General features: G+C 45.7%; 1 protein-coding gene across 1 annotated transcript; it reads right to left on the reverse strand.

Annotated features, from left to right (window-relative positions):
• Positions 1 to 557: 557 nt before the first annotated feature.
• LMAN2 (lectin, mannose binding 2) lies at positions 558 to 10642 on the reverse strand. Its single transcript, XM_020998764.2, has 8 exons — positions 9927 to 10642; positions 9469 to 9587; positions 5596 to 5713; positions 5157 to 5236; positions 4556 to 4717; positions 4324 to 4438; positions 2252 to 2371; positions 558 to 1403 (listed from the first exon to the last, which is right to left on the reverse strand). The coding sequence occupies exons 1-8, from the start codon at positions 10144 to 10146 to the stop codon at positions 1243 to 1245; spliced, it is 1095 nt and encodes a 364-aa protein (XP_020854423.1). The 5' UTR covers positions 10147 to 10642; the 3' UTR covers positions 558 to 1242.
• Between the last annotated feature and the right edge of the window lie 4278 nt (positions 10643 to 14920).

Here is a 14920-nt window from a genome sequence, read left to right on the forward strand (position 1 = left end):
CTCCATACTCTCTTCTCTTTAAACTATCAATCTCACTAAATCTTCTCCTTTCCAAGATCTTGGGGGGCTCTCTTCCTTACTGAGTAAAGACCAAACAGGCCCCACTGTGCGCTACTCTATCTTTTCAACTGGATGTCGCACTACTTCTTTTCTCTGGACTATTTTGTGCCCTCAACTCACCACAACACATTTTGTGATGTCACTGCCCTGCCTTTATTAAGTTCTTCATCCCTGAAATGTAACTCAATCTTCAATAATCCAATTTACATGCCACCTTTCCTTGTAGGAAACTTGCTCTTATCACCTATGAGGAATAACCTTCTCCTCTGTATTGTTTTAAAAGCAGTGACTGTATACCTCAGTTGTGTGTATGCATTTTCCCCATTACACAATTAACTTCAAGAGGGAAAAGCCCAACTACATTGTATCTCCCTCAGGTCCAAGGACAACGTTCTGCACACCGTTAAGCACATCAATAAGTGTTTGCTCGATAAGATGAGGAGACGGTGCCGTAACAACACCGACACGGAGGAAGAAAGGCCTTTTCAACAAGCACATGAGTTTGGTTATTCACTTTATTATGCAAAACTTCACAGTCCTTTGCTTTCCAGAGCTGCATCCTCACTCACTGCATTGTTTCATTTCCAAGGCTGCAGCCCTGACCCCATTCCCTTAGCCCGGGGCCTGGTTCAGGAGGTAGATGGAAAGGCCATCTCAGAACCAGGAATCCCTGCTGGCACATAAGACTCCTACTCTGTTACTATGCCCTACAAGCGGAGACGAGTCACCAGCATTTATGTCTCTCCTGTGAGAGCCCCTACAGCCCCAAGCCCAAGCAAAGGACAAAAGCAGGGATAAGCACTCAATAAACAGCTTGCTTTCACTGTTGCTGGGCTCAGAGCTGGCACGGGGAGGCCTTATCCATGGGCAGGAGACAGCAACTAAGGCCCAGTCACAGACCAGATAAGCCAGGCTTTTCTCCTTCCCTCTCTCTACTCCAGTCTCCAAGCCGAGCGGACCCCACGCCAGAGTCCCCAAGTTCTTGTCACTTGCCCCAAGTCGGGCTAGAAATGAAATGTATGAAAATACTTTAAAATTATTTCTTTTCAAACAGGTTAAGAAATAAGGTTGTTGGGGTTTTTTTTTTAAACAATCCCCAAGTAGAAAAGTTCACATGACGGCCTGAACCCCTGCACCAGGCTTCCCTTCTCCCTCACCCAATCATTCTTTCCCCGCACCACATCAGTAGAAACGCTTGTTCCTCTCCTGTCGCTTCTGAAACACCACAGCTCCCACCACAGCACACACGATGATCCCCAACAGCGCACAGAGCAGCAGCAGGAACACCTTCCACCCTGTCAGAGGGCCACTTCGGAAGTTCCCGGTGGGGTCATCCACGTTATCTGAGGAAGCAGAGGAGAGACTGAGAACAGGGCACTAGGAGGCCACTCCCCAGCCCCCTCCCAGATGCAGTGTATCCCGTGGAAAGTTGAGCCCACGGAGGCTGGGGCTGGGTCCTTCAGGGGGCACAAGAGTGACAGGACCTTCCACTAAAGTTCCCCTTCGGTGGCCAAGGCACAGACATGACCCTGACTTATTGAAGGCTATATATGCCAATAGAGTGCAAGCCTTGGAAGGTCCTGCCAAGTCAGAAAGGTTTCAAAGATGGGCCCGGTGATGGATGGTGCTGTCACTCAACAATGAGCCTAGATAAATGTGGAGAGCCTTCATTACCAGACAGCTGGCTACGATGGGATAAATTTTTCTGACCAAAGCAATTCGATCCATTTACTGAGGCTGAGTCGAAAGGGAGGGGGAGGGGAGAACTGGATCCTATGTCAGTGAGAGAGCACCCCCACAGATATGGTCATGGGTCATTTAAGAACTTATGACAAAATCAAAGATTTCGAGCTAGAAGGGACCTCAGAGGTTCTCTAAGCAATCTCATTTTACAGATGAGGAAACTGAGGCCCACAGAATGGTTTACCTAAGTTCACACAGGTAGTAAGTAGCAGAGATAAGATGGAACCCAGACCCTCTGACTCCAAATGTAGGGTTCTTTCTCCTACCTCATGAGCTTTCTCTCTGTCAGAATCCATGGCATCACTACCCCTGCCCCCCTCCAATTACAGCCCCCAGGCTCCCCAAAGTGGCCACACCATAGCTTCTATTGTTCTAGCCAAAGCCACAGCTTCTTAGCTAAAGGTCCCAGGAGCATGCTGGGGTCTCCCAGACTAGGCTGGAGACGCACCTTTGGGAGACTTAAGGAAGCTGACACTGGGCTCGATCTTGGTCCAGTCAATGTTATCCTCTTCTGGAGTGTGCTCCACCATCAGCTGGAATAACTTCATTGAGATGATATCATGATTATCTGTAGGACCAGGGCATACAGTGAACCAGCTGAAGCTCCCTCCTGTAGGTGTACCTACCCACCCAGCTAACAGGACCAGCAGCCTCTGGCCTATTCTCTGCCCTCAATGCACCAGAACACATTCTGTGATGTTACTGCTGAGCCTTCATTAATAGTTCCCTATCCCTGAAATGTCACCCATTCCCCCCCTTCACCTTTCGTAATTTCTACCTATCTTTGAGAACCCAATTCAAATGTCATCTGTTAAGTTCTCCTGCAGCCTAGCCCCTGAAGCCCTTCATTCTTTCTCTCAGCATAAGAATTCCAGAGTGGAACCAAATTCCTCCCCCAAGTGAATCTCATAGCTGGAAGGGATCTTAGAGGCCATCTCATACAAGCCTTACCTTCAAGCACAAATCTGGTCTACAGCATCTCTGATGACAGCATATCTAGCTTCTGCTCCAATAATTTCACTGAGAACTCACTACCTTCCTAAGAAGCTAATTTTGTGGGGGGGTTTTGACAGTTCTAACTACTATACAAAGCTGAGATCTGTCTCCCTGTTACTCTCCTCATTAGTCCTGTTTCTGCTCTCTGGGATCAAGCAGAACAAGTCTGATCTGTCCATCAGAGCCTCAGCTAACAGGAGCACAGTGGGAAGATCGCCCACCATATTTTCAACACTTGCTTTCTCTGTAATGCAGCTCTGCCACAGTACTGGCCCAAACTGAGCTTGCTTACAAATCTCCTGACCTTTCCCACACAAAGTACTAGTGAGCATGTACTTCTACAGCCCAAACTTGCTATCAAGAAAATCAACGGCAGAAGAACAGAACTGTACATTTAGCCCCATTAAATATCATCTCAGTAGATTTGGATGATCCTTCTGGGTTGTCCCAACATAGCCAAGATATGGCATCTGTAAATGCGATAAACATTCCACATGTTCCTTCACCCAAATCATTGATAAAAATGTCCAAACAGAACAGAGGGAAGGGTAGAGCCCCGTAATTGCCACTAGATGTCCTTCCAGATTGACATCAGCCCAATACTCACACTCTTTGGGTCTGGTCTTTCAACCAGTCTGAATCCACTTATTATCTAGCTCACAGTTTCCCATCTTGTTAACAAAGACCTATATATTTACTAAAGGACACTCTCTCAAACACTCTGCTGAAATGCAGGTATGCTATAAGACATCTCGCTGGTTCAACCATCTCGTAACCCTAGAAAGACTGAAGATGGACTTAACGGGGATGGAATCCCAGATCTCAGAACTCACCAAGTCCCAAGGCATCTCATTTCATTTTTGAAAAGCTCTCATTGTCAGCAAGTTTCTCCTTAAATCAAGAGCAAATTCACCTCTCTACAACTTCCACCCATTGCTCATTTGGGCCCAGGCAGAATCTAATGTAAGACAGCAGCCATGCCCTTTCCTAATTCTTCTCTCCTCCAGGTTAAACATCCCTAGTTCCTTCAACTGATTCTTGATACCTAAGACAACTTTGCAACTAATGTCCTTATTAAACTGTAGCACCCAGAACCAACCACAATGCTCCAACTCAGAGCACAGTGGTCCTCCTACGTTCTAGGTAGCTAGCTTGTCTTGACTGAACTTAAGAAAGGAGTCAGAAATATTGATGTCCTGTCGCCCTGATGACTCACACAGAGCTGGCCCCGGCTGGCACTAAAACCCCCAAATCTTTTTCACACAAATGAATGTCTAGCTTGTACCTCCCCTATCCTGCACTTAGTAAGAAGCTAGGAATCTCCCAGCCTGGAAGCCCCTCGTTGATTCTTTATGGTACTTTATGCTGACCGAAGTCATCCCCCTTTCCCTAATACTCCACACCCTCCCCCCGCCCCGCCACACATGGGAACCAGACACTGAAGCTGCCCCAAATTGCTCCATGCCTCACTAGAAGCCACTCTCACAAATACTTCTCAGTCCCCTCAGTTCCCAAGGTTCTCACCAGAAAGGTCACCCGTGCCAGCTGAGGCACCAAAGTAGTAGCCGGTAGGTAGCTGCACTCCAGAAATGTCGATACAGTTCTTCCATTCATTCTTATCTTCTACATCTGTCATCACCTAGGATGTAGAGATGAAAGATAAGGTGAAAGCTTTAGCTTTCTAACACCAGCCCTTGGCTCAAGTTGCCAATGCCCAGCTCCTAAAAGGAAGTCCATGAGAGTGCAGCCCGCTCACCGTCAGGCGGCCTCGAGAGTAGCGCACAGCCAGGAAGGTATCATGATTTTGGTTGCGGAAGTCAGCTGTGCAGCCTGCCAGCTCTGTCCATCTTCCATCCTTGCTGTGATCATATGTCAGAGAGCCATTGTTCACCATCACTGATATATATGGAAATACACGCTGGAGGCAGAGACAGAGACAGCTGTCATGCCAATGCCTGAGCCACTGGCTCCCTACCCAAAAAGGAAATAAGAGTTCAGCCCAAAGTCAAGACAACAGCATGGGACAGTGGAAAGAACACTGGATTCCCAAAGGATGCAGATTGAAATATCCACTCTAACACTTAGCAGCCAGTGTAACTGTGGTCAAGTTATCTCTCAGGGCCTCAGTTTCCTCATCTATAAAATGAAGAGGGTCCTCTTCAGCTCTCTACCTAGAAGCATATAAGAGGTTGGACTAGATGGATTTCTAGGGCCCTTGTAGTTTAAAATCCTGTGAGCCAATAGGAAACAATAGTTCTATTCAGAGATCAGGCAGAAGGTCTGGACTGACTGATTTAGGACCTGGCTCTCCCACAACATATCCTAGTTCAACTCATCAAGTATATCCAGGGTCACACCTCAGTAGCTTCATCATTGGGGTAAGTGTCCAGGAAGATGGCCAGTCCATGGAAGTTGTCCTTGCTTCCAAACACAGGACCTAGAGCAGGTAGAAAGGATGGTTCCAGTCTCATAGTTTAAAAAGAGCCCTTATTCTCCCCAAAACAGAAGTCACTAGCAGAGTATAAAGATGACCCTATTATTTTCTTTGCTCTCCAACCAGCAAGGAATATACTTATCAGTTATCAACAAACCCTTCCCTACCTCACCCCTTTTATCCCTCCAAGAAGGATGATGCTGGCCCACTATGCTGGACTGGCCTCTACTGATGCAAATGAGTGCATGGCTGTAAGCTTTTGGCTTATCCAGGAAGGACCACCATTCCCAGGGGTCAAAGGTAAAGGAATGACACGCTTGCTACAATACCCAGTGTGGAGGGTCTGGTCATCTTAACCCCACCTGGCACAAGGCGGTCCCTGGTGTACCACAGAGCAAAGCCATCTCCGTGGAGGCTCTTCTTCCCAAGGCCATGGACTTTGAAATGGACGTGCATCTCCCAATCCTTGAGGAAGCAGGGCTGGTAGAAAACAGAGGCTGTCAGTGCCAGCACAGTCCTACAAATCACTAGGCTTTATCTTCATGACCAAAAAGAAAGTGCCTAAGGGGCAGGGGCCAGTGATTTCTACTCTTTTTGTTTTTCAATTCCCCTACCACTACTGCAATAACTTTGTTGCTCAGTGGATCTTGTGCTCATGATCCCAAAGACATCTTTGTATACACTGATGTTTCTGAATCATAACACCAAATCAGAATCGGGCCTCACAACAACTCAGCTTCTATCCCCACAAAATATGACATGGTACAGTCACATAGAAGGAAAGAGCATGATATTGTGCAAAAAGCACTGGAAGTGGAGTCAGAAAACCTAGACGTGACTCCCAGCCCTGCAAGTTACTAGCTATGTATCCTTAGGCCAGTCACTTTCCCTCTGTGGGCCCCAGTTTTCCTAGCTGTAAAATAATCAAAGGGTTAGATTTGATATCCCTAAAGGCCCCACCCAGTTCTAAATTCCAAGGTTCTCAGACTTCAGACATGACATACAGCTTCTTAGGGCCGTGGGTTTTTCATCTATGAAATGCAGGGGTCAGTAGGATTTTGACCTCTGAGGCCTCTTCTTATTCTAAGGTCTGGGATTCTGAGTGTGAACACTTGTACACCACAAGGACCACGCTATGTCATCTGTGTGCCAAGGAGCTTACAAGAGACAGTAAGGACTACCAGACAGCAATTTGGGCTTAGGGTTATAAAGCCCATGTTCTGGGAGGACTGCTTACTTTATACAACTGTTAAATCAAGCAGAATCCACAGGCATACAGAAACAGCTGGGAAATAGTTAACATCCTCTCCAGCTATCAGGAAATTGCATACTGAAACCAATGTGGCAACACACAGATATGTCTACAACTGTAAACACACAGAGGTACAAACTGAGGCACAACTACAAAGCAATGAGTGAATATAAACTGATGTTCTTTAGCAATTTAGGTGTCTGCCAGTGTTTGCTGGCAGAGTTGCAAACTGCTCCAACAATCCTGGAGAGCAATCTGGAACTACGCCTAAAGGGCTATAAAGCTGTGCATACCCTTTGGCCCAGCTTACTTAAGTAAGTAAGTTCCTTTTATTTAAGTAAGTCGTTCCTTTTATTTATTTATTTTTTTTTGGCGGGGGGGGGGGGGGGGGGAGTGTTTTCTAAATGCCAGTTAAGGGATCAGCTCACAGATAAGTTACGTTGGTCTACAAAACTATTACTCCCTTATTTCTCAAAACCTAAACTTTAAAAAAATTAAACAAAATCTGACAACTCTTCATCTTCCCTAAATCCTGCTTCTTCCACACTCAGTTTTAACTCTCCAGTATAAAGGTGGAAGTATTTTAGGTACTTTACTCATCCTGAAAATAGAATGAGTTGAGAAGCACTAATACAGATTTAGTATTAGTACAAAATTAGAACTAGTACAGAGCTTACTGAGTAAGCTTGAAGTAGGAATTTAAAGGACAAAGGTGTTTTGTGGATGGAGAGGGATATGAGAGGGCATGCTGAAGTCCTTGGAAGTGACTTCATTCGGATCTCTGAAAGCTTTTTGGTCAGTACTGGTGTTAATTGCTAATTGGTTAATATGCAAGGCAATGACCTACTACAAATTCTGAAGGGAGCTAATGCAGAGACAGAGGCAGCTAGAAGGTTCAGTGGATAGAGCTCTGGGCCTGGAGTTGGGAAGACCTGGAGAAGGAAATGGCAAACCACTCCAATATCTTTGCCAAGAAAACCCATAATAGGGTCACAAAGAGTCAGATACAACAACATGCAGAGGCACTGCTGGGAAAGAAGAATTGATATGGCAGAGCATTCAAGCATTCAAGGAATAGACGGTGCAGGAAGAGGCTTAACAAAGAATTCCAGAGCTAGAGGGCATATAAGAAATCATCTAGTCCAACATTCTCATCACATAGAGAAACAAACTGTCTCCCATAAAGGTAATGTGACTTGGCCAAGGACATAGAGCAAATTAGAGTCAGGGACTGAGTCTCAGAGGCCTAGATTGCCTACCCCCTGCCTTTCCCATTACACTTTGCTGCCTCTCACCACGTCTAAAAGGAACCACCACCCTTCCCCAGAGTCTTGCTCACTTCTCTCCTATCCTTCATTCCTAAAGCCACAGTTGCTAATTCATGTTGTTTCTACCTTCATAACACTTCTGGAATCCACTCCTCTATCACTCCAATTTAGGATACCTTTTTGCCTGGACTACTGCAACAGCCTTCTAAAGGGTCTCTCTACCTGTAGTTTCTTCTCTTTCCAGTCCATCCCTCCTTATAGCAGCCAATTGATACTCCTAAAGCATATGTCAATTCTCTGCTCAAAAAGCTTCAGGGGCTCTGTACTTAATTCTAGGATAACATACAAACTCCTTTATTTGATATTTTAGACCCTCATATTCTGGCCCAAAATTAACATTTTACACTGACATACTATCCTTCCCACCTATACCTACACAAGCTACTTTATAGCCAAACTGGCCTACCTGTTGTTCCCCACAGGTAACATACTATCTCCCAACTCCAATCCTTTGCACAAGCTGGCTGGCATGCTTGGAATGTTCTCCCTTCTCAATTCCATCTCTCAGAATTCACAGCTCCCTTCATGACTGTGCTCAGCTGTTACTTTCTATATACTACCTTTCCTGATCGTTAGTACTCTCCTCATTACTTTGCACTTTCTTAGTATGTATCTTATATGCACATTTACCTGTGAACATGTTGTTTTCCCCAGTAGGCTATAAGAAGAAATTGTTTTATTTTTATCTTTACCACATTCCTAGTACCTGGCACTTAAATAGGTGCTTATTCCACCTATCACTAGACACACTAGAAGTTGAGGAAAGAGGTTCTCTCCCTAAGTGTCACTGTCTCTAGAGTAGAAAGTATGGGAAACAGAGTGGAGCAACGGGAGATGACCTTAAGCAAGCCACTTAGCCTCCTGCTCTGTTGTGAGATTAGACTGGCTGATATCTAAAACTCCTTTATAGCTTTGACATTCTACATTCTAACTTTCTGTGACCACATGAAAGCTTCAAGTGAGGAAGCTATTATAAATGTTCTACAGAGGAAACCTTGATGTGAAAAGGATGAATGAGATGAGTTGTAACTGTAACTGCAACTGAAAGCATGGAGAGAAAGTCACAACAGGGCACTCATGGCCATGTTTGAACTCAGTGGAGAAGAGATAGAAGATGAAGCAAAGGGAAGAAACTGGGCAGGTAGCCAAAGTTCCAGTACAGGGATCAAAGGATTAGGAAGAGTTAGCTCTTCTCAAAGTGGGGCCCCAGCCAAATGCTGCCTTGCCACAAAGTTCTCATTTCACTCTCTAGTTTCCTCAAAGCAGTGCTTATGAACGCTCATTCTGAGGTTTTTATCCTGACAAGGAAACGGTCAGAAATACGATCATACAAAACCAAGGCATGGTTACCAGTATTATAAAAGAGATACGTGCAAAGCCAGGCCCTCATCATTACAAACTAGTTTATTCATATATTTGGCACCCTTCCTTTAAGCAATGTCACCCTCACAGGAAGACTTCACCAATTTTCCAGAGTCTGTTCTTCCTAAGGGATTTCCAAACTGTACAAGCTCCCCACAGCCAAAGAACTCGTCTCCTGGGTGACTCAGAAAAGGGAAAATGGAAGAGAGCACTTTCCTTAATCCATGGAAATTGCCCGAAGTCAAAAGTAAAACCCATTTACTCCCTGTCCACAGCCTGGTGCTCAGAATTACCTGGTGGTTCCAGATAGAGCCCTCTTTGCTAGGCTCGTCGGGGGTCAGGCGTATGTACTGGCTGGTAAGCATGGTGCTGCCTTGGAAATCCCAGAGGGGCATGGAGCTGGATCCGACCCCTACAGAGGCGACAGAGAGTAGGTTTAGAGATGTCGAATGTGAGGAATCCGGGAGTGGGGGCTGGAAGAGAAGGCTCTTGATGGTCCAAGTCTCTCTCAATGGGCTTGACTGAAGACTGAGCGACGACGAAGACTCCTAAGGGAAAGCCAGAGAGGAGCCAGGCAGAAGAGTGCTGGCCCAGGCAAGTTTGGCGGTCCATGGGAACTTTCTCAGCAATACTGGGACCCAGTTCCAACCCCTCCACCACGGTCCAGGATCAGATCCCGAGGTCCCAGGGTCTCCCTTCCTCCTCCTCCCCCGCCTCGGGCCACGCCCCCGTCCCCTCCCCCCTTGCTCACCCTGGTAGGGTTTAATCAGCGAGTGCTCGCGCTTCAGATGCTCATTGTTGCCGTTCGTGATGTCAGAAGTCGCAGGTTGGGGAGCCGGCGCGACCAATAAAAGCAGCAGCAACAGGAGAACCGGGGGGAAAGGGCTTAGGCTCCCCACAATTCGCGAGCTATGGCATCCCCAGCACCAGCCCCAACCTGCACCAAGCCCGGCTGCTGCCCCAGCCGCCATCCTATTCGCCTCTCCCTAACTTCCGTCAGCTCTACTTCCGCCTTCCGGGAGCATTCTCCGATAACTTCCGGCCAGACACAAAAGAAAAAGGAGCTACTGGAAAATAGAATAGGTGGGTTCCGCAGCTGTAAGCTAAAAACCTTGCCGGTTGACTTTCTCTGATGCCTCTAGTTTTCTTCCTCTCCCAGAGAAGTTCGGAAATCTGGCCTTCCCGGTTCCTTAGGGGGTGGGAGAGGAACCTGTACAAGACAAAAACTTTAGCCAATCATGGAGAAGCACGTTTGGTGCCGAATCCAATAAAGCAGCAGAAGGCGTATCTTCAGAGTAGCTGGAGACTTAGGTTCCGGACTACGAAAGACTCTTGCTCCCAGCAGGCAGCGCGCCTAGCGGGGGCATTTTGGGACTAGTAGTCCAAGTGAGAGGTGTTCTCCCGCGGAGCACCAATTAACTTAAGACTCCGCCGAACCTCCGTCTACTCCTCTGTCTCCAGTGCAGAATAGGATCGCTTCTCTGAGCCGCCCAGCAATGGGGAGGAGCTGGTCAAACGAAATCCCCAGTCCTCTCAACCTAGCTTCAGGTCCCCGCCCAACCTCGGCGCTTTAGCCCCGCCCCTTGATCCACCCCTTGTTTTGGCTCCTTTAGCCCCGCCCCTAGCTCAATTCCCTTATGCAGTCATTTCTAGCTCCGCCTCTCGCTCCACCCTCGCGTCTCGGCTTTGCCCCTAGCTCCACCCCGGTAGCTTAGCCCCCCTCCAGCTCCACCTCCGCCCCACCCGCAAACGCTGTCAGCTCCGCCCTAGCCCCGCCCCTAATCTAGGTCCCTCTCAGCTCACGCTGCTATTCCGCTGCCTTCTTTCCTTCCTTGCTCTAGCACCAAACCCACCTAACAACTTCTCCGCCCGCCCCCACCCTCCTCGCCATTGATCTTCTAATGAGCCCTTAGGTGTGCTCAACATCCCTCCATCACTCTCTCCTTCAGTAGTTTCTTTGGCCAGTCCCTTAATACTATAAGAATGTAGAAGCTGAGCTAATGACCGGCAGAGAAGGCAGAAAAAGGAATTAATGCGTTAAAAAAAAATTTACCAACTATTTTTGTAGTGCCGAAGGAAAGTGTGTGCCCATATAAGCTGGAGAATGGCTGAACAAATTGGTATACAAATGTGGTATATTAGTGTAATGTGTAAGTCAGTCAGTCAATAAACATTTATTAAACATTTGTTATCTGCTATGTCCCAGGCCCTGTACTAAGAGCTGGGGATACAAAAAGAGGACAAAGACAATGCCAGCCCTCAAGGAGTCCACAATCTAATGGAAGAGACATAGCAAACATAGATGTACAGAAAAGCTACATACAGGATAAACAGGACATAAAAGAGGGAAGGTACAAGAATTAAGAGGGGTTGGAAGAGGCTTTCTGTAGAAGATGAGATTTTAGGCAAGACTCAAAGGAAGCCATAGAGGTTAGTAGGCTGAGATGAGGAGCATTCAGGCATGGGGACAGCATGAGAAAATGGCTAGAGCTTAGAGATGGGGTGTTTTGTTCATGGAACAACCAGGAGCCCAGTGTCACTGGATTGAAGAATACAAAGTGGAGAGTTCAGTATAAAAAGACTGGAAAGGTAGGAGGGGAAGGGCTTTGAACACCAAACAGAGGATTTTGTATTTCATCCTGAAGGCAATTAGAGAGCTAGTGGGGGGGGGTGCAGCATGTGGTTAGACATGTGCTTTAATAAAAATCACTCTGGAGGCTGAATTGAGGATGGATTAGAGTGGTGAGAGATTGAGGCAGGTAGACTCACTAGTAGCCTACTGCAGTAATCCATCCCTGAGGTGATGAGGGCCTGACTAGAGTGGTCCGAAGTGTTATAGGAGGGAAGGGGTTGTATTGAGAGATGTTACAAAGGTGAAATGGAAAAAGCTTTGACAATAGTTTAAATATGGGGGATGAGAGATAGTAGAAGCATTCCAGGATAACTCCTAGGTTTTGAGACTGAGGGACTGGGAGGATGGTGTCGTCTTTACAGTAATAAGTAAGGTGGTGGTGGTGGTGGTGGTGGTGGTGGGGAAGATAATGAGTTCTGTTTTGGACATGTTTTAAGATGTTTACTGGACATCTAGTTCAATATGTATAAAAAGCAGTTGGAGGTGGAAGACTGGGGGTAAGGAAAGATATTAGGGCAGGATAGGTAGATTTGAGAATCATCAGCAGAGAAATGGTAATTAAATCCATGGATTTAATTTACTTGCCTGGGGCAAGTCACTTAACCTTGTTTGCCACAGTTTCTCATCTATATAATAAGCTGGAGAAGAATGGTAAATCACTCCAGTATCTTTGCCAAGAAAACTCCAAATTGGGTCACAGCAAGTCAGACATAACTGAAATGACTCAAGAAATCCTGACTTCAGACCACAGACCATGGAGAATAAGGCATACATTTTCAGACATAACCAATAGATTGGTTTGTTTTGCTTAGTAGTACTCTTTTGTTATAAAGGAGAAGAGTGGTAAGTCATTGGGAAGTGACAGTGATATTAAAAAGGGCATCAGTGAATCTTTTTTAAAGGAAGGATTGAGGCTGTTTAGTGGGTCCAGTATAATAATATGATAAAAATTAGGGGTAGAACATCATACTAGGTGCTAGGGAAGATTTAAAGCTTAGATAAAGACACAAGCTGTACTGTCAAAGAGCTTACAGTAAGCTTATATCTTAGTTTATAGTAGTGTATGGGAGATAAAAGAGCAACACAGATTCTTATAATATGCAATGTAGCATGATAACTTAATAATAGCTATCAAAGCACTATATAAATATTAGCTCATTTGATCCTCTCAACAGCCAGAAAGAGATTAAGTGACTTGGCCAGAGTCACACAAGCCAGTAAGTACCTAAGGCTGGATTCGAACTTGTCTTCTTGATTGCAGGTCCAGCCTCTAACCACTGCCCTACCTTGCTACATCTTAATTGCCGTAGAGAAGTATCAAACAAAATACTAGATGTAGTCTACAGGAGAAGGTCATTATTGACTGGGATAATCAAGGACAGCTGCTTGGAGTAGGAGATAGTATTTGAATCAGACATTAAAAGATAGACAAGAGTTCAATAGACTAAAGAGCAGGAGGGAGGGCATTCTAGGTATAGCAAACAATTTCAACAAAGTCACAAAAATGTGAGAGTCTAAGCATGTATTCAGAGGGCAGAGTTGGCTGAAGTATAGAATTGCATGCAGGGAGTAATACAAAATGGAATTGAAAGGTAAGGTAGTGAGTGCCCTAATACAGATGTCCTTTTAAATACCAACAAGCAATTTGAAATCATTCAGTAAGCCAGTGGAGATTTTTTAAGCAGTGGAGTAACAAGACCAAATCTGTACATAGGAAAGATTATTCTGCTAAGTATTGTGAAGACTACATTTGGAGTGGGGAAGAGAGGAGAGTAAAGATTGGAAAACCTGTGAGGAAACTATTGCAATAGTTTTAGGTAGGTGGAAATGAGGGCTCATAAGAGGATCCTGGTGTCTGGAACAGAGAGGAAGGGGACAGGTTTAAAAGAGGTGGCTGAGTAAAATCAACGGGACTTGGTAATTGATCGCATACACATGAAAAGTGAAGCAGAGAGAACAAAAGGTAACCCTAAGGTTGTGAATATGGGAGATTGGGTGAATGGTAGCACCACAGACAAAAAGGAAAGTCAGAAGGAGGAGCAAGTTTTGGGGAAAAGAAAAGGTGGTCTGGGGGCAGCTAGGTGGCCCAGTGGATAGAGCACTGGCCCTGAAGTCAGGAGGACCTGAGTTCAAATCCAGCCTCAGGCCAAACATTTAACACTTAACACTTACCAGCTGTTGACCCTGGGCAAGTCACTTAATCCCAATTGCCTAAAAAAAAAAAGAAAAGGTGGTCTGTTTTGAACACACTGCATATCTGAGTTCAGAGGTCCTGAAGGCAGTGAAGATTAGTTCAGAAGACAAAACTAGAGATAGAGATTTAGGAGTCACTTGAAGAGAGGTCATGGGTTGAAGCTGTGGGTGTGAGGAAGATTTCTGAGGAAGGGAATAGTCGGTGAGTCAGCCGATAAGCATTTTTAAGCACATAATAACTGTGCTAACCATTGGGGATAGGGAGGAGAAAAGAACCAAGGACAGATCCTTGGGGACTGTCCACTTCAAGGGATAGGAAAAGAATAATGAGCCAGGTAAGGAAACTGAAGGCTTGTTTGGAGAGGTACAAGAACTGGGTAAATGCAATGAAACCAAAGGAGGAGAGAATATTCAGTAGGTTGACATGGTCCACAGTGTCAGAAGCTGCAGAAAATCCCAACCAAGAAGAGAAATTTTTTTTAAAAAGGCATTGGATTTAGCCATTAGGACATCGTTTGCATTTGTGACTTTCTTTCTCTTCTTTCTTTCTTTCTTTTTTTTTTTTTTTAGGTAGTGGGGTTAAGTGACTTGCCCAGCATCACACAGCTAGTGAGCGTTATGTGTCTGAGGCCGGATTTGAACTCAGGTCCTCCTGAATCCAGGGCCGGTGCTCTATCCACTGCACCACCTCACTGCCCCCACTTGTGACTTTCAAGAGAGTTATTTCTGTAGAGAGTTATTTCAGTAGTATTGGGAGAAGTGACAAGGAATTAAGAGAGTGAGTCTGGAGGAAGTGGAGGCATTGTGTGTAGATGGCTTTTTTGTCAGCTAGCTTATCAGTAAAGCGGAGGAGAAAGAGGATGAGGTAGAATGGTGGACAGGGTTGGGTCAAAGGAAGGCAATGTTGGGACTTAGGGGAC

This window comes from Phascolarctos cinereus, unplaced genomic scaffold (assembly GCF_003287225.1).
Source record: "Phascolarctos cinereus isolate Bilbo 61053 unplaced genomic scaffold, phaCin_HiC Scaffold_2;HRSCAF=192, whole genome shotgun sequence".
NCBI classification, from domain to species: Eukaryota; Metazoa; Chordata; class Mammalia; order Diprotodontia; family Phascolarctidae; genus Phascolarctos; species Phascolarctos cinereus.

Excerpts from the sequence above, each read along its gene's own strand:
- LMAN2 (XM_020998764.2), bottom strand. The coding sequence starts at position 10,146 with ATGGCGGCTGGGGCAGCAGCCGGGCTTGGTGCAGGTTGGGGCTGGTGC. Across the intron at positions 5,237-5,595 it reads CAGGGACCGCCTTGTGCCAG|GTCCTGTGTTTGGAAGCAAG; the intron begins GTGGGGTTAAGA and ends TACCTGCTCTAG. Across the intron at positions 4,439-4,555 it reads ACTCTCGAGGCCGCCTGACG|GTGATGACAGATGTAGAAGA; the intron begins GTGAGCGGGCTG and ends TCTACATCCTAG.